This window comes from Pantherophis guttatus, chromosome 9, assembly GCF_059756535.1.
Source record: "Pantherophis guttatus breed Tessera chromosome 9, ASM5975653v1, whole genome shotgun sequence".
NCBI classification, from domain to species: domain Eukaryota; kingdom Metazoa; phylum Chordata; class Lepidosauria; order Squamata; family Colubridae; genus Pantherophis; species Pantherophis guttatus.
Window position 1 is genome coordinate 8,414,641 of NC_142071.1, and position 22,485 is coordinate 8,437,125.

General features: G+C 42.2%; 1 protein-coding gene and 1 pseudogene across 2 annotated transcripts; one reads left to right on the forward strand and one right to left on the reverse strand.

The window, feature by feature from the left end:
• Positions 1–202: 202 nt before the first annotated feature.
• Positions 203–17,383, forward strand: CDCA2 (cell division cycle associated 2). Of its 2 annotated transcripts, none has more exons than XM_034436836.3 (12): positions 203–608; positions 2,951–3,441; positions 4,553–4,686; positions 5,934–6,048; positions 6,316–6,506; positions 7,269–7,359; positions 8,741–8,940; positions 9,073–9,136; positions 10,294–10,361; positions 11,031–11,138; positions 13,067–13,256; positions 14,663–17,383. In XM_034436836.3, exons 2-12 carry the CDS (start codon positions 3,069–3,071, stop codon positions 15,568–15,570), a joined length of 2,442 nt encoding a protein of 813 aa, XP_034292727.2. In that variant the 5' UTR covers positions 203–608; positions 2,951–3,068; the 3' UTR covers positions 15,571–17,383. The 2 variants fall into 2 exon arrangements, with proteins under 2 accessions (XP_034292727.2, XP_034292728.2); XM_034436837.3 differs by having other exon boundaries at positions 315–608; positions 2,955–3,441.
• A 1,071-nt stretch (positions 17,384–18,454) lies between these two features.
• Positions 18,455–21,560, reverse strand: LOC148112467 (uncharacterized; annotated as a pseudogene).
• Between the last annotated feature and the right edge of the window lie 925 nt (positions 21,561–22,485).

Below are 22,485 nucleotides of genomic sequence, written 5' to 3' on the forward strand. Positions count from 1 at the left end.
CCCTCTGCCCAATCGGATTCAAAGGAAAATGAGGTTGGGGGCGGGACTTTTAGGCTGGGGAGGCGGGTCCGTCCGTGCGATTGGCTTTTTCAGGAGGCAGAAAGGGCGGGGTTTACGGAGAAGGGCGGGGCAGGCAGACTCCTCGTCTTTTTCCTCCTCCTCCTCCTCTTCTCCGAAAGGCGAGCCTCGCTCCTCATTGGCCAGACTCGTATCACGTGATGCTCCAACCAACCGTTCTTTCATCGTTGCTGAACGAACAAAACCCATCCGCCGGGCCGGGATTTCTTCCAAGGGGAGGAGAAAAAATAGTCCGCGACTGGCCTGCTCGATTTGTCTCCTTCAGCGGCGGAGGAGAGGGCAGGCATCCCCAGTGGTTTCTCTATCTGAGGCCGGTGGACCGTCTCTCGGGCTCCGTTTGGGTGGAGAGAGAAGGAGCCTCCTCCTCCTCCTCCTTGCGGCGGAGGGATACACGGCTCTGGCAAGCGGTGAGAAAACGCTTTTGAATGAAGGGCGCGAGAGGAGGCCCGCCGGCGGCAGTTGGTTAGCGCCGAAGTCGTCGGATCGTGTTGTTTGAGCGCACCGAGGGCGCATCCTTTTGCATACTTACGGTAAGCCCAACAGCAGCCCTGAAAGCTTCGACGGATTAATAGAGAAGCTCTAGACTTACTGGTTTCCAAGCTTGGCCGCTTTAAGATGGGTGGACTTCAACTCCCAGAATTCCCCAGCCAGCAAAGCTGGCTGGGGAATTCTGGGAGTTGAAGTCCACCCATCTTAAAGGGGCCAAGCTTGGAAAACAAGTCAGTCTAAGGGCATTCCTTGTATATGCCAAGCTAAGAAGGAGAAAGCAAAGCACCTTCCCTTCTTTGGGAATGCACGTTTCATGTTAGTGTGCAGATGTGCAAGAGGGAGCGTGTGGCCAGATACAGAGGTTTTAGACACCTTCTTGGTCCAGAGTTTGCAATGCTTCTGAGATAGGGTGGGCCATTCATTTTCTCAAGGGACGGGACATGAGAAACTGGGACTTGTTGTGGAAAGCCCCATCCAACAGGGCTGTGAAGGTGCGTAGGCATGCACGCGCATACATAAATTGGGAAAAAAATAAAATAAAAATCACCAGCAAAATAAAATGCAGTGCAAGTTGTACTGCGGGGCATGGCAGTTGCACTTATTTTACGCTTGGTTTCTGATTTCCAAATGACCTCGTGTGGGCCAGACGGAGACAGATGTTGTCGTCATCAATTTGTATCTGAGCCTGGTGCTGAGGCCAATGAAGGGCGCCAGACACATTCTATCACATGTGGTGGCAACGCCCCAAAGCAAAGACATATTGGGAACAGATAAGGAGATGGTTACAGGGCATAACAGGAGAACAAATTGAATCTAAACCTGAATTATTATTTTTTTTTTTTATTTGGTTTATATGCCGCCCTTCTCCAGAGACTCAGGGCGGCTTACAATGTGCTCAGCAATATTATTATTTTTATTAGGAGTAATTAATCAAAAGATAAAGAAGCAACTCCAACATCTCATTTTACATAGAGTAACAGCAGCACGAATTGTTTATGCCCAATGTTGGAAACTTGAAAATATACCAGCCAACGATATTATCCATAAGATATTAGAATGTGCCGAGATGTATAAGCTCACATTAGAAATAAAAGGCAGGGAAGAAACAGAATTTTATGAGCTTTGGGATAAGTGGTTAGAACAGAGAAACAAAAATGTATAGAAATAAATCTAGATAACTGTAAGAGACACATGACACAGTAATGTTAAAAAATGCTTATTGTTATGTAAATTGGAAAAATGGAAAATTAAAATTATATATATATATATAAAAAGAAGAACGCCAGACACGAGGTGCAGGTTTTGATTGCTTTTTATTGGGATACCCCCAAGGAAAAGGGCTCCTGGCCAAAATGCCAAGAGAGCCAAGAACAAAGGATTATGAAAGCTTTATACATTTTCACTAAAGAAGGCGGGATAACATAGTGGAGGGATTCAAATAATTTAACAACCGGTTCTCTGCCCTAATGGCCAGCTGGGTAGGCATGACTCGGTCATGTGACCATGTAGGCATGGCCAACTCAACGTCACGTCGATGGGCGCTTCGCGTTAGCTGTTACAGTGTAATAAGGATTAACCAGAGAGGCAGTTTCTGTAAGCAAGGCAATAAAGATTAGGCTAGAAATAACACCAGAATGTTTCCTTCCTGCCTTCCTTACAGGATTAGCCCTGTGAAGTGGGAAAAAAACAAAATAAGATTTCTTCCAACAACTGATTCTCGGAACTGCTTAGGTTCTCCCGAATAAGTGCAAACTGGCTGAATCCCATCACTGGGATAATAAGAAATATCTAATAAACATTCTAGTAATAATTCTACAATTTGTTCTATTGGTCTCTAGCTGTCCCTATTCCTAAACCTTGGCTAATGAATGCTCCAGGAGTTATCTAACAATACACCTTTTATTTGCTGCAGGCCATCTCTATTCCTAAGTTTTAGCTGAGGTCTGCAAGTTGCCTAACTTGTTACTTTTATCAGCTTTCTAACTACCCAGAATTGTTACAAGCTTTACACATGCATATTTCCTGTGGATAAGCCAGACAGACTCCACAATTAATGTCTTCCTGACTTACTTTCAAGTGTGTGTCACGACCTGGCTTTATTTTAGCAGATAGCCCATCAATGTGGTTTGGGAGACAGAAACAGCGGACAAGACAATTGTCATGCAAAAGGGATCTCGGCCCATAGAAGGAAGGGGAGTATTGTAAACTTTGACCCTCCCTGGGGAGGTTTTCTGGAGAGTAAAAGGAAAGGAGGGGAATTGTGCTTGTTCTATGCCTTGTTGAACTTTGACTTCTGAAGCCTGAAGACTATTAATCATGGAGCAGATCATGTGCTATATAGGTAACCAGGCAAATGACTAATATTATCCCTTTCTTTCAAAAGAAAGATATCCAGACTTCTGTAGTACAATATTGCTTAAAAGTCCCAGTCGGAAGACCAAACTATTTGTCAAGAAAGCAGCAATATCACCAATGAGTTGGCAACAGCAAAGACATTCCCAATGGAGAATCAGAATACTAAAAAGGTACTTTTCGAGTGTTCCAATACTCAACGTAACTTGTATTTGGGGCATGGAAACCCAATCAATAGCATGAAGAAGATGGACTCTCTCTTCACAAGTGGCTCATCAGACGCCCCAGCAGCAACCTTGTGTACAAGCACTGCCGTGCCTAAGAGTTTGGGAAGCACCCTGATAAACAATCACCCTATCGTCATGAATGATACAGATCATTTAACAACTCCCAGGAGAAAATCAGAAGAGAATACAAATGTTGAAATTGCAAGTAACCAAGTTACACCGTATAGAGGCTTGTCTGACAGTACGGCAGTTGGTTATAAAATTAACCCAGAGTTTTCTACAAGCCAGAATAAAGGTAAGGATTATGAACATTAGGGATGGTTGGGAAAATACCATCAAGCAGCTAGCATTCTGAAGAATAGTATATTCATAACTTACCTCTGCTATGCAGCAGAATTAGGATTCCAATAGAAAAGAATCTCTACTTCAGGGATGAACTGTGGGGTCCTTTGTGCTCTCTGAGCTTGCTTGCTTGCTTGCTTGCAGATGTTTTACTACCCAACTGGGTTATGTCAACAGGGTGAGTGAGTGTGGGATTTGCTGCTTTTTTATATTCAATAGTTTGCCCTACCAGTGAAGATGCAGTTTCTTTCTTCGTAGCTCCTTGATAAGAGGATGGTTTTCTGCTTGATTGTCTGGTGCTGATCCCTAATCAGATTCTGGGGGAGTGGGGATGTTGTCTAGTTTTTTTGTTTCCTTTCTAGGAGTTTTAACTGTCCCTTTTGAATGGCGTGTGAATGTGGTTTATCTCTATGTGTCTACTGTTTTGATCTGTCTGTATACCCTGTTTCCCTGAAAATAAGACATCCCTGATACTAAGCCCAATCAGGCTTTTGAGTGCATGCGCTAAAATAAACCTTCCCTCCCAAAAAATAAGCCCTCCCTGAAAATATTTAAACACAGAGCTAGAAATCAGGTAAGACGGCAAGAGGAACTCCATCTTGCTCCACAATAAGACCTCCCCGAAAATAAGCCCAAGCGCTTATTTCGGGGTTTAAAAAAAATATAAGACAGGGTCTTATTTTCGGGGAAACACGGTACCAAGCTTCCACTAATTGTCTAGATTCTAGCGGTTTGGCTTAATTTAAGATTTGGCTTGATCTAAAATGCTAATAGTTGCCCAGTTGAAATTCTGATTTAGCCTGTCCAGAGTTAATCTTAATCTCACTGGCAGGGCAAGCTATTGAAATGCCTGCAAACAAACACCTAAATTCAGAGAGAACCACAGCATAAGATTGACTGAATATGGAAAATTAGTAAGATTGTGGTGTTGTGGGTATTTTAACTCTTATCATCCCGAAATTAAGAAGAATACTAAAGTTTTTTCCTCAATGAAAGTGGGTTTTTGAATGGCTTTTTCTGTGTTATCTTCATTGGGTGTTTCTTATAGCCTGCCTTTGTTTTAGAGGAATTCAAGCATGTATTGAAAAAATTAAGACGACGGTCTACAATTGGAGCACGAGGTTCTCCAGAAAATGATTCTCTCATCCAATATATGGCTCGGCAAAGGAGAATGAAGGCGCAAGAAACTTTGTCACAAGTAAGTGTGATGCGCAAAAATGTTTTAGGTCGAAATGAGCAAAGATTAATATCTGGGATGCCAAACTCCAGATAACTGCTGGATGGAAAGGAAAAAAAAAAAAGATTTTTGTAGCCCAGATCAGGTAACTGTATCCACATTGGACATGGATGATAGAATCAGATCCAGTTGGGGGAAAAAAATAGTTTGGCTATTTTGACAAAATGTTTTGGAAGCTTGTGTTTTCAGAGAAGTATTGATTCATTCCTGAAATCTAGCATAGGCTAAAAGCATGTGCTGAGAAGGTCATGCTTTGAAGATTCAATTGCTGACTTTAACAGGGATCTATTTTGGAGTTTTGATTTAAGAGGCAAATTCAGATATTGGTGGATTATTAAACTTTCAGTTTGCCACTGGGTGGCGATGGTGTATTTCCTTCCATGCAGGAGGTCTTTCCCTTATTCCCTTTTCCAAGTAGGTGCTGACAGGACTATTGCTCTGGAACTGAAAGGCATTTCAAAAGTCCTGGAGCATCTAACTGCATTTTATGTTTTACTGGCTGGATTTGGGTTTTGCACTAAGCCATAACTTGGTTTGTTCAATATTCCTTTAGGATAGCATATGGATCTAATTCTAGAGATCCGTATACCATGGCTTACAATTTAATGTTGTAGATGAAGCCAGCGAAATGTAGCTTATCAACCAACAATTGTTTAAAATCTATCTCCCGTAAATAAATAAATAAATAAATAAATACATACATACATAAATACATGCTTGCATACATACATGCATACATACATGTGTGTATGTGTTTATCTGTATGTATATCGAGATAAGGGTCTGTATATTATGGCTTCTAATTTAATGTTGCGGATCAGAGGTCTCCAACCTTTTCTGCTTCTGTGGCCTGGTTCTGAATGGCTGCAGCTCAGCACTAGGTCATGGACCTGAGCACCCCTGTTGTACATGAAGCCAGCAAAATGTAGCTTATTCAATCAACAGTTGTTTAAAATCTATCATAAATAATACATACATAGATGTATATGTATATAAAGCAGACTTTGAGTAAGTAATAATGTGACACTTTACTGAAATAAAACTTAAATATTTGGATTAGTTGTGTATAATGCAAGCCCTCTATATGATTCAACATAAGTAAATTCGTTTAGGGATTTCTCAAGTTTGCCATAACATGGGGAAGTAGGGGAAAAGAAAAACTATTCTGTAATAATACCTATTTGGATATTTCCTTGTATTTTGAGCAGTCCAGCCCTTGTCAACATCGGAACACGTTGCTGAAAGACAAAATAGCTGCCTTCCAATCCTCATTTAAAGCCCTTGAAGAAATTGAAGAAAAGGCAGTCCATATTCCTTCTACTTGTAAGTAACCCACATCTAATCTCAGTTATAAGAAGCATTTTATTATTGAACAAAGATTTGTTAAAGAAGTACAGAATATTTTAACCAAAATGTTTTTTTTTTTTCCTGGCTTAAATTACGATTTATTTATTTTTTTTTGGAGGTGAAGGATATTGCACTGAGAGAAACTGAATGATGAGTTGCATTGTAGAAACTTGTATAGCTGAAAAAACTCAGTCCTTTACAATGGGCATTATTTAGTAATGTTTACATCTGTGTTGAATGCAGCAAACACAAGACTGCATGAGCAATCAACGTTGAGCCAGACATGGTCCCAGGAGGATACGAATAATGCTTTTGAAGAAAACTTAAATAATAAATCTATGAACGGAGATGGTATATCAGTAGATATCCAGATGCACAGTCCCAGATTTCCATCATGGAAACCCCTTCTGTCTGGCACAAATATTATGTCTAAGGTACGAATTATAGATATCTCTATAGAGTAAGGTAGCATTGTATGACTTTGCCAACTGTGTTTCTTTTCAATCTATCAAAGATATAGTCTCAGTTATTCCATGGAAGAGAAGAACAACTAGGATGATTAGGGGATTGGAGACTAAAACACGATGAACGGTTGCAGGAACTGGGAAAGAGAAGGACCAGGGGAGACATGATTGTAGCATTCCAATATTTGGGGGCTGCCACAGAGAGGAGGGGGTCAATCTGTTTTCCAAAGCACCTGAAAGCCAGACAAGGAATAATGGATGTGAGCTGATCCAGGAGAGATTCAACCTAGAAATAAGGAGAAATTTTCTGACAGAGGAATCAACTAGTGGAACAGAAGTTGCCTTCGGAAGTTGTGGGAGCTTCATCACTGGAGGCTTTCAAGAAGAGATTGGATTGCCATTTGTCAGAAATGGTGTAGGGTCTCCTGCTTGGGCGGGGGGTTGGACTAGATGACCTACAAGGTCCCTTCCAACTCTGTTAATCTAATCTAAGTGTAGGAAATGAAGCAGATTTTAATTTCCTTTTCTTAAATTTTCCTATGGCCTTAATCTTAGAAGCTAAACAACCAGCGAATGGATTGGTAGCACAGCAGCCTTTCTATTTCCCCACTCCCAATAATTTTTCTGCATTGTTTTGAATGGCTACATCCCCAAACTCCAAAGATGGCCATTGATCACATATTAAAACTAAAATAATGCGTCAGAATTGAAACTTGACTTGTGTGTTCTCAGGCCGTTCTGGTCTCACCAGCGAACGCTGTGGAATCTACACGTGTATCTTTGGTAGCTACTCCAAATACGGGCATATCAAAGAGTCAGAGTGGTAAGAATGAACTTGCATGTTAAGGCTTTATTTTAATACAAAAAGATGTGTAGGGTTTCTTTCTGGGTAAAAGCAAAGACAACAATACTGTAGTATCCGTTTTGATGATGATTGATTTTATAGCAAGTCTCATTCATTGTGTTTTTGTAATATTGGCCACAAATATGAAAATGGTACACGAATAGTTTTGAATGCTGACTTATCTTTGTAAGTTAACGCATCCCACCAATTCCTAGAAACAGTCCACTTTCCAAATATATTGAACAATATCTGCAGTTGTTCCTATCAATATCTTCAGCGATGCCCGATTAGAAATGGCCGCTTAATAACAACAAATTAGTTAAGTTAAATGTTCATGTACAGGTAGTCCTTGACTTACAACCCAATTGAGGCCAAAATTTCTGTTGCTAAGCGAGACAGCTAAGTGAATTTTGCCCCATTTTATGACTTTTCTTGCCACATTTGTTAAGTAGTCACTGCAGTTGTTAAGTTAGTAACACGATGATTAAGTGAATCTGGCTTCCCCATTGACTTGGCTTATCAGAAGGTCGCAAAAGGGAATCACATGACCCCGGAACACTGCAACCGTCACAAATATGAGTCAGTTGCCAAGCCCCTGTTATTTTTGATCACAGGGATGTTGCAACGGTCATGTGAAAATGGTCATAAGTCACTTTTTTCAGTGTCGTAACTTCAAAAGTGTCAGTGTTCCAAGTAATGCACCCATAGAAAACAAAACTCCGAGGCAGGCGAGTTCCTCAAAGAACAGTTTATTGGATACATCATATTGGCACAACTGGTGAAAGCCGACTCTGAAATTTCCCGCGGCTTTCACCTAATTAAAAAATAAAAGCTTCCCCTTTCCCCCAAGTCACTGGTCCCGCTGTCCAATCAAAGTGCTGGCCAGTTGCTTGGTTACTTCACTCCTCCTCTGGCCGGCCACCTGTCAGAATGTCCTTGGTTCCCACAGGAAAACTTTATTGTTTTGGCTACAAAACCCCATCTAACTATTTCCCACCCTCCCATCATTGTGTGGCAACCCTGAATCCTCCAAGATGGCTCCAGCCAGGTTCACTAAACCAGGTTGACAAAAAGTTCACTAAACAGATGGTTGTTAAGTCGAGGACTACTCTGTAGTCACTGAATCACTGATGGAAGCTGCCCACTAAGTTCTAGTCACCGGAGTCCAAAAGTTGTTGAATTTAAATGCAGCATGAAGGCTGATCACAAATGTTTAAGCACATTATTGCTTATAAGCTGCAAAGGAAAGGGAGAACCTTATTTTAGCAATGGACACATGTTCTGTGGAGTTATTTCTGGCTTATCATTGAGTGAGTGTTGTCATAATTGCTTGCAATGTGGTTTTTGTTGTACTGTGGAGGTGAAGACAAAGAATTGAGCAGAAGCGACACATCTCAACCCAGCGGTAAGAAGGTTCGGTTTTCAGAAAAGCAGAGTTTGGAAACCTTTGACGAAAGCAAACCACCCGTTACACCTGTGGGAAAAGGCCATTCATTTCCCAATTCCCTTCGTTCAGTTCTGAAGAAAACACCAGTCAAAATCGTAGCGGAAGGCTTGAAGGTTGGTGTTGAATTATTAACTATACGTTTATTTTCTCTGGCAAATCTTCAACAAATACCTTGAAACCAATTAAAGAACCTTCTTCAGGTTTTTCAAGAACTTAATGCTTGAAATGTTGCTTGCTTGTTAAAGGATCTTCAAGGATCATCAGGGGAAATGGCCACACTGATATGTCCTGGATCTTTTGACCCTGAAGGTGAAGATGTGTTCCTATATTTTTTACAATTTGTATTTTAGTATTGGTCTGCTAGAGAACCAGACTCTAAATATTAGTGTTAATATTTAGGAGCCTGGGTGGCGCAGTGGATTAAGTGCTGTTAAAGTAGTACTTAGCTGCCAGCTGCCTGCAATTACTGCAAGTTCAAATCTCACCAGGCTCAAGGTTGACTCAGCCTTCCATCCTTTCGAGGTAGGTAAAATGAGGACCCGGATTGTGGGGGCAATAAACTGACTTTGTATAAAAAGGAACACCGCTTGGGGGGGGGGGCGAAAGCCCTACTAAGCAGGTATATACAAAAGTATGAAGGCTATTGCTTAATGCATTGTAAGCCGCACAGTCTCTGGAGAAGGGCGGCATATAAATGTAACAAATAAAATAAATAAAATAAATATATATAAAACCCTAAACAGCATAGGCTCAGGTCCCCTCAGAGTGTTTTGATTTTATTTTTTATTATTGCATGCTACCTTGAATTCCTTTGGCAATTTAAATGGCTAATTGATTGATTAAATAAATAGATAACTCTATTAGCCTACCGGGGAACTTGCCCTCTGCACAATAACTTAGAAACTGCTTTTTGGTGTTGATGTAGAAATAGTTTAGCAGCAATACTTATCTCACAGAACAGCCTCTGCTTTGTGTTGTGCTGTACCATGTGCGTACAGTATGTGCCATGTGTGTTTGTGTGCATCTACGAGTCACTTTTGACTCCTGTCTGACAAAATTCTGCAGTTTTCTTGGCAAGATTTCAGAAGTGGTTTGCCATTGCCTTTTTCCTAGAGCTTAGAAAGTGTGTTGGCCTAAGGTCACCCAAATGGCTGCATGCCGAAAGTGGGAGTCGAACTCGCAATTTCCTGGTTTCTAACCTGGTGCTTTAACCATTACCCCATACTGCCTCTCATATGTGCCTTAGGCATCTGTTAAATCTTATCTTCTTATGCTGATCTTTCCCAGCCATTGCAACTATGTAATTTTTGCCTTCTCTTTTTTTCCTTATTTAAAAATACATTATTTCAAACTGCACTTGGGTTTTAAAAATAAGTTGTACGTGCTTCTAATAAAGCAATTACCATACATCTTGCTGAAATAAAAGCCAAAGATTTGTGTCTAACGTAATTTTTGTTCATCTTTAGGAAGAAAAGCTAATTCTGACCATCGGGCTCCTTTGATTAGAACCACTCGAAACTCTGCTAAAAGGAAGGTATAAATAAAAAGGAAGTTGATTGACAGATATAAATGTTTTGCAGTTTTGCTGGAACTTTCCATTCTCTTTATAGATACCTGTTTGAAATATAGGTAGTCCTCGACTTTCAACAGGTCATTTAGTGACCATTCAAAGTTACAACAGCACTGAAAAAAGTGACTTATGACCGTTTTTCACACTTACGACCTTTGCAACAACCCCATGGTCACGTAATCAAAATTCAGATGTTTGGCAACTGGTTCATATTTATGACGCTTGCAGTGTCCCGGGGTCATGTGCTCCCCTTTTGTGACCTTCTGACAAGCGGGAAAGCCAGATTCGGTTAACAACCGGGTTACTTAACTGCAGCGATTCACTTAACAACTGTGGCAAGAAATGTTATAAAATGGAGCAAAACTCACTTAAGAAATGTTTAACTTAACAGAAATTTTGGGCTCAATTGTTGTCCTAAGTCTAGGACTACCTCTCCTTATTTTTCACTAAGGCTATTTAGCAAATGTTCAGTAGATGAGAATGTGAAATCTATTGCATCTCTCTTCTGTTTTGAAAATTCCAAGTTGGGTGGTATTGTTTCTTTGCACGTTCCTGTTTTTATAGCTCCGTATGTAAGATATAGTTTACATACAGTAGCAGGCCTTGTGTTTTAATACATATATTTCCCAATAGTGTGTAGTGCAAGCAGAAGAAAAAAAACTTGCAATCAAAACTGAAGCCCAGAATCAGCTCAGCAAATTGCAGAAAGCCAAAACTTCAACCAAATGCCCAAAAAACCCGGTAAGTAATTGACATTATAGATGTATGTAGTTTATAGTCGTTTGTTTGTTTGACTTACTCGCTGTCCATCTCGCCTCAAGGTGACTCTCATAGTGGTATTTGTGATGGTTGCCTTCACACATTGTCCTAGGTCGGAATTTTTTTTAAAAAATACATTTGTTAAACACTTTGTTGATGATTTATTTGTTTACATCCCACCTTTATCATTTTAATAAGTAATTCAAGGCAGCAAACATACCTCACATTCCTTCCTCTTCTTGTTTTCTCCACAACAACAAACCTGTGAGGTGAATTGGGCAGAGGGTCACCTGGCCAGCCTTAGATGGAACTAGAACTCTCAGTCTCCTGTCCCAAAGGGTTTTTTTTTCTTCAAGAGGCAACTGGACTTCCTGGTTTTTTCTTTGAAGACGGTTCACTTCTCATCCAAGAATCTTCTTCAGCTCTAACTGGATGGTGGGGAATGGAAGGATTTATACTCCTTGCAGACAGGTGGTCATTTGCATCCTTTTAAAGAGTCGTTGATGCATTTGGAGGGTTATCTGTGTCCTCAGGGTCACCTGAATGATGCAAATTGGTGTGGAGCCTTCTTGGACCTGTTGAAAGGATACAAACTTCTACAACAGATAACCACACGGATAAATCTCCAGGTGACCGTAACGACCCGCTAAAAGAATGCAAATAACCAGCTGTCTGCAAGGAATATAAATCCTTCCATTCCCCCCATCCAGTCAGAGCTGAAGAAGCTTCTGGGATGAGAAGCGAACTGTCGTCAAAGAAAAAAGCTGAAAGTCCAGTTCCCCCTTGAAAAAGCACCTTTGGGACAACCATGACCTGAATGACTGAGAATCTCCATAAGACTCTCAGTCTCCTGGTTTCTAGCCTTAACCACTAGACCAGAGGTCTTCAAACTTGGCAGCTTTAAGACCGGTGGACTTCAGCTCCCAGAATTCTCCAGCCAGCTATGCTGGCTGGAGAATTCTGGGAGTTGAAGTCCACAAGTCTTAAAGCTGCCAAGTTTGAAGACCTCTGCACTAGACCAAACTGGCGCTCTACAAATATAGCTCTATCTATACACGCTTATCACTTAGTAACCATTCAAAGTCACAATGAGCTACTCCAAGCTACTTATGACCTAGGGGCCTGGTGGCGCAGCAGACTAATAGCCTGTTATTAACATCCAGCTGCCTGCAATTACTGCAAGTTCGAATCTCGCCAAGGCTCAAGGTTGACTCAGCCTTCCATCCTTTCTAAGGTAGGTAAATTGAGGACCCAGTTTGTGGGGGCAATAAGCTGACTTTGTATAAATATACAAAAGTATGAAGGCTATTGCTTAACGCATTGTAAACCGCTCTGAGTCTCCAGAGAAGGGCGGCATATAAATCAAATTTAAAAAAAAAAAAAAGACATTGGGAGGGTGGCCCATATGGTCACTTGATTACATTTTGGGGACCCTGTAACCATCCCACATTTATAGCCATTTGCAGTGCCTTGCAATCACTTGACTGCCATTTATGATGTTTTTGTCAGAAATCGCCAGCTACTTCCGATTTAGCAAAAAATAGTAAGCATAACAAATAAGGGGTTTATTTTATGACTGCCACATCCATTTAACGACCACCATAAAAATGGTCATCATAATTGCCAGACTCAATTATAGTTGTAAGTGGGGAACTACCCGTGTCATCTACAGTATATTTATTATCTTCTGTTATTATCTATATCCTTTGCTACAATTCAAGTCAACTGAACTGTGTGTTATATTAATCCTTATTGTGATAAGGTTAAGAAGAAAGCAAGATAAAAAAGCCGAGCCACTTCATGACATGATTTCATATGTAAATTTGTTTTCTGAATCCATAAGGAAGTGCCTAGAAACAGTGACAATCTTTAGCACTGGATTAATGGGGTGTCTTCCCATTTATTTTCAGGCTGTCCAACCCAAAGTGGCAGGGAAAAGGAGGAGGGGGAGAAAGAAGAAACAGGAGCAGAAAGTATTTTACGGGCCACGCGAGAGAGTATCAAAGAAACCTCTCTTAAGTCCTATCCTAGAAATATCAGAAAATGCATCCTTTTGTTTTTCTTATCCAAATACGCCAACATTAAACGTTTCCACCTCAGGTATGTAAAGTTACAGGCTGCCTTTCTTCATCTTTTCTTTAACTAGTGGATTAACAAGGCTCCTTCCGTTGCTATGTGAGAATAGATCACAGACAAAGTTAAAAGAATGAAACGCCAAAGACTAGAATTCAGTCCAATGTGGGTGGACGTTATAATTCATTGCAATTGCAATAGAACTACTACTGATGACAGTTTAGATATATGATAAATAGTAATATCTATGTTGTTTGTGTTGTCAGAGTATTTTTCAAGCTGGATCTTCTTTCTCCTAAGTATCATGGATTTATTTCATTTAGCAATGAAAAGAAAAACAAACAAACAAACATGAATTATATGCATAGGTAATGGAGATTTCATAATATAAGCACATTTGTTTCCACCAACAAAATCTTAGGATGTGTTGGCCAGTCAATTTAAAAATAGTTTAGCCATATGCATTACGGGTAGACCTTGGCTTACCACCACAATTAGAATTAGAACTTCTGTATTGTTAAGTGTTGCAGTTGTAAAAGATCTATCACGTGGCCAAGCCTGATTTTACTGCTGTTTTTTGATGTGGTTGATAAGCAGATCTGGCTTCCTCTATTGACATTGTTTATTGGAAGCTGTCTCGGAAAGGTCTCTGACAATTCGCTGTGGCCAACTCACTGCGGGACAGGACTTACACTAATATCAAAGAAATGGTGGAATAGAATCACGAAAGAAAGAATGCAAAAGGAGGGACAGAATGAAATGTGAATGACAAAAATAAAAATATTTTTTGTATTTATTTTAAATAATTCAACAGAATTGTTAAATTGTCCCACAGCGAGCTGGCCCATGGCTTGTTGGCTGTGGCGAGTTGGCTGTGACAATTGTCCCATTCCAGTCTGGGAAGGTTGCAAATGGTGATTGTGTAACTCCCCTGCAACTATACATGCCAGTTGCCAAGCGTCCCAATCACAATCACATGACTGTAAGGACACAATCATAAGTGTGAGAATTGGGTGTAAGCAGCTTTTTTCAGTGCCATTTAATCTTTGAATGGTTGCTAAACACATGGTTATAAGTCAAGGACTCCCTCTATATACTTTACATTCATTAGTAAATGAACGTAAAGTACTGAATGACCCAGGACTGCTGCCTAGGATAATAAAATATTTCAAAAAGAGGCAAAGTAAACAAGGAAGGCATAAGTCAGGAAGCTGTTTCACAAAGGGCCAGATTGCAATGAACTGACTTTGGTAAAAGAACAGGAGAATATAGCATGCAAAACTCTCATAGCTAGTGGTGAAAATAGCTAGAAGGAGGATATTATAAGACAAAATGTCTTTAAAGCAATGGGGTTGAGTACCTTGTGTTAAATCTAGTTTAGTACAATTAGATGACAACACATTCTGATTTGTTCATTTGAAACTTTGTTTTAGACGATTCTTTAAGTGACCTGCATGCTAAGTTTATCGATGAAACGGCTGAAGACAAAAAGAGTCTACCTTATGCTGTAGGAGTGGACAGCCATGATCAACATTCTACCCCTCAGGAAGAAGGTGGCTTAGCTAATTCATTCGTGCAGCTTCAAGAACTTGCTCTGAAGAATAGAAAACAATGGCTTCCTGGATGCGTGCCCGAAAAAATCTCTCCTGAAAAACTGAAGAGTTCTTTAAATGGAAATGAACAGGTGGTAGGAAGGGACTGTCTGTCGAGTAGGACAGAAATGCAGCTGGTGGAGTTACTGAACATCTGTGGACCTAGTAAAAATATCAAGGCTAAAGAAAATTCATTTTTCACCGTAGATTTTACAACGGAGGTAATGAGTGAAAGCAACGGGGAGAACTTTGAAAGGAACCCAAAAAACAGCAGAAGATTGACGGAAGACTTTCTGAGCATCGAGGGCGCTGAGCCAAAAAGCCCTGGAAACAGCACTGGTGTTCCTGGAGGAAACCTGGGCGGGTTGCCACCTTGTTCTTGGACAGCAGATGACATTGCACTCTTAAACCATTTTGAGGAAAACAGGAATGTAACAAAAAAAGTAAGACGCAGCATGAGGGGTCTGAAAGATGCAGAAGGTGAGGGCCTGGCCTGGGTTGAGATCCCTTGCAAAGTCCCCAAAAGGCTGTCATCTGCTGGTCCTCAAGAGTCAAAGCACGCAGTGAGTAGCCCATATGGACCAAAAAGAAGAAGGAGCTTCTGCGCATTGGATGCTGAAAAAGATCAAGGTGTCACCGTCAACGTTCGAAGGAATAGAAGAGCCAGTCTGGGTTACAAAAGTGACCGTCGCTATCGAAAAACCTTTGAAATGAGTACATTCTTAATGAATCAACCTGCTCTTGTTTAAATTAAGATGCTGTCCAAAATGGGAATGTGTGAAAGATTTTGCTTCAGCCATTCAAGTTACGCAAAGCTTTTAAATGTCGTCATTCAGATATATTTTGTAAGAATGCGTAGACCTTTGACTTTTTCCCTTTCCATTGTTTTTCCCAAAAAGAAGTAAAGAGAAAAACTAAGGGAACTAAAAACAAACGGAGAAAGGAATGGCAATCAAATAGGTTCTACTCAGAAGAATTGGAAATTTAAGACTGCACCTAGCTGTCAAAACTGATCCGTTGTAGGAAGTGTGGTTCTTATTACCGACTGTTGAATGGAATTCTACCAGAAATGTGGATAAGAGTTAAAATCAAACACATAACCCTGGAAACAGGTCTCCAAACATTTTGAAGTGGACATCATTAAAGTACTAAAAGAATATCTTGGGTGCTATGACTCTTGGGTGGGAGGGCAGCCCCAAGTGTTCTGTCTTCTTCCTTTCTCAAGATGTATAGCTGTGCATGAGTTTTATGCATCTATAATGATGGGTGTTTCTAAACACTTTTAAAGTTATTGCATCTTTAATTTTGTGAAAAGCACTGTATATCATCACACTGGGAGTTTTGTTTTTGCTTTTTTTAAAAAAAAAAAATAGTGAAGTGACAAAATTTAGGTGAATAGAGATGTATTTTAATCCTTTTCCAAGCAGGGCAGGTCTGTGGCAATCAAGGTGGTGATTGCTCTAATTGTCTTTAGCATCAATTAGAGAAATTAAACTCCCCGTTTAACGCTACTGTTGACTTAGTAGGCATCTAAGAAGAAAGACATCACTTGGGTTGAATGGCAACCAGACTGATATACAAGCTAAAGTGTGATGAAGTATTTTCTGGCTAAAATAGAGTGAAAAGGAGCAGGGGCATGTTTAGAGGAGACATTAACTTATACTTTCTAGCTGATCATTTGTTATAGATGAGTTTAGCTATGCTTGGCCCATTTCCCTCCACTATTTTGGTTTATTCTTGTTTCCTTTTTTTCATCACCTAGAAACCTCAAGGCTATTTCTTAGATGGAGAATGTTGATTCTCCATGTGTATAGACATGAAATGCATTAAGAAATAAAATAGCAGGGGCCAGATTGGCATTGGGCCTCAATTCAGCAAGATCTACACGCAGCTCGCTATGGGTTTAAAGAGTAACAAGAAACCTTTTACTAGATCCCGGTTTCTTTTTGCCTGACTTGCTATATCAATGAGATTTTCTCTTTTGACACCTACCATTGAATATGAAGAAATAAAAATAAAATCTACATAATCCTTATTTCTTTGCGGGACAAGAAGAAATTTTTAAGACTTTAGCGACTTTAAGATGTGTGGACTTCTAACTCCCAGAATTCTCCAACCAGCAGGCTTTGGATCCATGCTTCTCAACCTTAGCCATTTTAAGATGTGTAGACTTCAGTTCCCAGAATCCTTCAGTCAGCATGCTGGCTGAAGAATTCTGGGAGTTAAAGTCCACACGTCTTAAAGTTGCTAAAGTTGAAAAATATTGCTTTGATTATATTTCCCGTAAGCCTTAAATAGCATACCCACTGGGGTAGACCTAACAATTGCTGGAAATACCTGTAAAATACCCTATTGGACATGTTGCTTTGTATATAATATTAACAAAAATATGGCTTCACAATTGCCTGTATAGAGTGTGTCTTCTCCCTTGCTCTTCTAGAGGTGATATGAGGCCATTCTTGTAGCACTTATGATCAAAGTTCTTCCATCTGTTACCTTCTCATCACCACCCTGTGTCAGCGTTCCAGAAAACCCCCATTCCAAATAAAAACTCTGAAGCAAGCATTTTTCAAAGTTCTATTTACTAGAATAGGTAAACTGGCACATCTGGGAAAACCTGAATCTGAGAGGTCCAGGGTTTCCCTCAGTAAATCAAAACCCCCAAAACCATCCCCTCACTCCTCAGTCGATCACATGCTCTAATCACCATCCGTCCCATCTCGAGACAGCACTCCGACCACTCCTTCTCCAGATCGGCCTGACCTTGACCGGCAGGAAGAATGCTACTATGTCTAAAGACAACCCCTCTACTAAATCCTCCTACTTTCCCACACATGAGAAGGTGGCAGTATGGAAGCTTTCGGCATAATAAGGCTTCCAAAGCTGACAGGCGTGTGTCCCCCTGCAGAAAAAAACACACCCTGAAAAATAAAACAGACAAAACAGAAAAGATGGGGTTAACACCTTGTACATAACCTCTTAACCCCCCCTCCAGGAGGACCCTTTGGTTTCTCAGGGAATTTATCATGAAATTGCTTTATTAGAGTATCAGCATTTACATCCCAACTTTTCACCCAAGTAGCTTCAGACAACGAGTACCCTTTCCAGTGTACCAAATATTGTAACCAACCCCTGTAAAGTCTAGAGTAAGGTGATCCCACCACTGGCTGGCCCCACCTCTTGCCCTCCCCTCCCAGTCACTTGCCTGGCCTGAGAAGGGTAACGGCAGGAGATGGTGAAGCGGCCAGGGCAGAAACAGAGATACAGAGAGGGGAAGAGAGAGAGAGGGGGACGGAGGGGAGAGAGATATGTCAAAAGGGTTTTGTGGTTCCCAGTGTTTTTTAACAACTGGTTTTCTGCCCTAATGACCGGCTGGGTAGGCGTGGCTAGGGGGGTCATGTGACTGGTGGAAGTGAATGACATTGAGTTGGCCATGCCCACCCAAGTTTTGTGGCTCCTGGTATTTTGTTTTCTGTGAGAAATGGGTCCAAATGGCTCTTTGAGTGCTTAAGGTTGCAGACCCCTGCCTTAGATCTAACTTGATGAAAATCTTGCCTTTTGACAAGTGGTTCAGCAAGTTTTTCATTAGTGGTAGGGGGTAGGTATTTTTGTATGCAAATTCAATTTACGCCCCTAAAGTCCACACATAATCTCAGCCTCCCCCCCCCCCATCTTCTCTTTAAACAATATGGGGGCGGCCACCCTGGATTTCTCAGGCTCGATGAACCCTCTGGCTAGATTGTTGTCAATGTACTTCCTCAGCTCGGTCATTTCAGCAGATGTCATGGAGTACATCCTGGGTTTTGGCAACTTGGCTCCCTGTTCTAATTCGATAGCACAATCTGTGGCCCGATGAGGGGGGACGATGTTACATTCCTCCTCACTAAATGCTTCAGCTAAGTCTGTATATACTTTAGGAATCTGGGGTTCGCCTGGAGGCCTGTCTGAACCAGCAGCTGCTGTTTCTGGCAGCTGGCTTTTATGAGTAGGCTGTTCCTTGGGAGGACGGACAGGAGATAGTGGGCCGACACTCATTATGATTTTCCGGTATCCATCTTCCCATTTAATGGTGGGGGCCCATTTGTCCAGCCAAGCCAGGCCCAGTATGACAGATTCTCACATCTTTGGGGTTACTATAAATTGTATAAGTTCATAATGTCTTCCAATTTCTAATCTAACCAGTTCTGTAATTTGGGGGGCTGGGACTCCTCCAATTAATGTCCCATCCACCTGTTGAAATTTAATTGGGCGCTTTAAGGCTCTTGTTTGGATCCCCAATTGTTCAACAATTGGAAGTCCAATTAAACATCTGGTACAGCCTGTATCTATTATTGCTGGCAGTTCTCTTTGCTCCCCTGTCTCTGGCACTACCAGTCTCTCTTTAATTGAAAAGTGGGGGATGGATGAACTCACCATCAGGTCGTCTTCTCTGCTAGCCTCGTAGGGAGGGGCTTCTTTGGCCAGAGCTTCCTCACTCTCTTCAGTGGAGAGGGCAACCTCTACGGCTTGTCTGGCAAATCGACTGGTGTCTGGGGCCTTCCTTGGAGCCTTTCTGCCTCGGGCAGCCATGGCCAGACATGGAACTGGGGCAGGGGCCAGGCACTCAGAAGCTCGGTGCCCCGTTTGTCCACACCAATAGCATTTAATCACCCCTGCCGGTTGAGGAGGGGGAGACTTCAGCAGGCTTTCAAGGGGCCATCTAGCTAAAGTTCTCCAAGGAGGCTTCTCTGCTGGGGTTTTGCGGTGGGGGTGAATTTCTCTGCCCAGAGCTATGGACATGGTGTACCAGTCGTGTAGTCGCTCTGGCAGCCCTCGGACCCCACAGGCTGTTCTGACTAATTGATCAATGGCCTCTTTAAAATAGTGTAGAAGTATGCGGTCCGGCCAATGCGCCAGGTTCCCTGTGACCCATCTAAAGTCCCATACAAAGTCTTTTATGGGTCGATTACCTTGCTTCATCACCTTTATTGTGGCTTATTTTCATTGATTCGGTCTGGGTCTTCAAATCTGGCCTGTAGCAGCGCAACAAATCCATCGGCATCATTTAGTTCCGCAGCGCCCTTATTGTGCAGCTGGGCTATCCATTCAGAAGTCTCTCTCATCCTGTCAGAAATCGCTGATACCAAGACCCGATTTGATTCGTATTGGTCTCCATACTGATCTATATGAGCCTAGACCCTGCTGAGGAGATAAGTCAGTTTGGCAGGCTTACCATCAAATGTTGCTCTGAAGTGGGGTGACATTGGCTTTGCAGGTGGATTGGGCCTGGCGACGGGCGGCTGAGCTGGAACCTGTGGCGGAGCTGCTGCTGGTTGCTGGACGGCAGCCTGCTGAGGGAGACGGGCCGACAGCTGAGCTGCTTGTTGGGCTACAAAGTTGGGGGAGGGAAACTCCAGTCAGCTGCTGGATTAGCACTGTTCTGTCCCCATCCCCCACACGCACCCCCACAGATGGCCCGGAGTTTATAAGCCAAACGACAAAACTCTTTGAAGATAAAGCTGGCAGTAACCCAGTGGCTAGCTGCCAATTCAGACTTTACTCACACAAAACAAAGATTAGACTGCAAGCATTCCGATAAAACAGGGAGAGTGTTAACAATACAAGGATTAATCCAAATGCAGTCCGATAAAGCAGGCAAAGTCCAGTAACGCAGAGATCATGGAGTATTTCCAGTTTTTGCTCGTCACAATCTGAACCGGCCACCACACCCACATTTATACCCTGTGGGGTGTGGTCCAGTGACTCAGCTAATATCTGGCACGCCTTCCCTTCTGCTGTGCACGCTTCTCCCTGCGCCTCTGTCGCGGGTTCAGCCAGCACTTATCTTCTTCGTCGCTGTCCACCTGTGGCTGCAGGGACATGCTTGGCTCTGAGCCTATTGTTTGGCCTTCAGTGTCCTCCGGAGGCATTGCCAGAGAGGAGGTCCTGGAGAGGGAGGGCTTGCCAACTCCTCTCCCTCACTCTCAGAGTCTGCATCTGTCGATAGCCCAGGCTCAGGCAACGGAGCCACAACAAGCACCCCCTTGCGGTGCTGGGATTGTTGGGCCATATTGGGGCCATGGGGATCACTGGAAAATTTAATCAGATGATGCTGGATACCACTGGCACTGGACCCACCCCTGGCCAGGATTGAATCCCCAGCCTGGGGGGGATACATTCAGCAGGAGGTAGCACAAAAGCAGTCTGGCGAGGGGGCCAGCAGGGGGTTTTTGCATTCCCCATGCTGGTTGTGTCTGATGTCTCCCATCTGCGGGATGGCCATGCTGCGCTGAGCTGCTCCTCGTTTTGAGAGGTGCCTGCACCGCTGATTCCTCTGCCAGGTCCTGGATTGGGGAAAGTGAATGTAGTTTGCGCTAAGCTCCATCTCACTTGAGGTTGGGAAGGATGTGCATAACTTCCCACTTCCATTGTTCAAAATGCTCAGGGAACCCAGTTAATGATTGGCTTCGCGATGTGGGCAACAGGTTCCAGTCCCGGGAATCTCCAGATCCCAAAGCTGTCCCGCTCCTCCACTCTGGCTCCTGGGATGACTTCATTGGGTTGGGAGTGGCACGGTATCCAAGCGGTCTCTCCTCTGGTCCCTTTCTGGAGTTGGATCAGGCTGGCAACTTTTCCAGGAATCCGACTCCTTGGGCCGAGCGCCTAGCCTTTGGGCCTCCTCCACAGCCTCAATGGATCGCACCATTTCTTCAGAAGGAGAAAACAGGGTGTCGCTAAATCCTTTGAGTATCCATCCCATGGTTTGCAGCGTGGAAGCTTCCGGCCTAATATGGCTTCCAGAGCTGACACCCTGATTCACTGCAATTGTGCACAGAGCCGAATGGGCTACTGTTTTTATTTACCAGTCCAGGAAGTTGGGTATTGCTTGGATCGGAGCTGCCTTTAGAACAGTAAAACATAGCTCTGATTTGTAATTTCTAGTTTTGTGGGGGATCAAGTTTTGACGTTTCCAGTTCAAAAGGATATTTGTCTTTAATAAAAAATAAAAAAAAAAGTTTCTGCATATTTTAGTTTCGTAGGTTAAGCAGTCAATGACCCCAGAGCCTTTTATTGCTACCAGAAGGCAGAAAATAAATACATGTCATTTCAAAACGAGGTGTTCCTTTCCAGTTCTGATGGTCTGAAATGCGCATTACCTTAAATCATTTCACCTTTTGCGTTTCAGTTTTATGGATGCTGTGAAGCGCTCTTGACTGTTTTTGTACTGAGGAGCAGTAGGTAAAACGTGGGTGGGTCGGTGGGGAACGGAGAGGTTCACACTGTGTATACATGATTGAATGATAGATTGGGATCCATCTATCAGTCTTGGTTTGTTTCTACTGTACACTTACCTTTGGCATCAAAAGACAAGTTTGCTAATATACAAAGAAAGGTTGAGTGCAAATAATAAAGTAATGAATCCAAGATGACTCGGGAGTTGTTAACAGCTATTGTTTAGCCTTTCAGTCCACGTAATAATTGAAAGCTGGGCATTGTAACCTGAGCAAAATCAGGGCTTGAAGCGTAAATTAAAGAGTAAAGTAAATCTCACTGAAACACTTAGCAACTTGCTCCCTATATATTTGGGACCCTTTGATTTGAAAATTGGCAAGAGCTTGTTCACTTCTGAACTATGTAAGTAAAACACTTCATCCAGTAACTGTAAGCCTCTGCATCTTTGAGGA

What these genes read in the sequence shown, in the direction of transcription:
- CDCA2 (XM_034436836.3), top strand. Translation starts at nt 3,069, where the DNA reads ATGGAGAATCAGAATACTAAAAAGGTACTTTTCGAGTGTTCCAATACT. An exon ending in TTCTACAAGCCAGAATAAAG is followed by an intron (nt 3,442 to 4,552) that starts GTAAGGATTATG and finishes CCTTTGTTTTAG; the next exon opens with AGGAATTCAAGCATGTATTG. An exon ending in CATATCAAAGAGTCAGAGTG is followed by an intron (nt 7,360 to 8,740) that starts GTAAGAATGAAC and finishes TGTACTGTGGAG; the next exon opens with GTGAAGACAAAGAATTGAGC.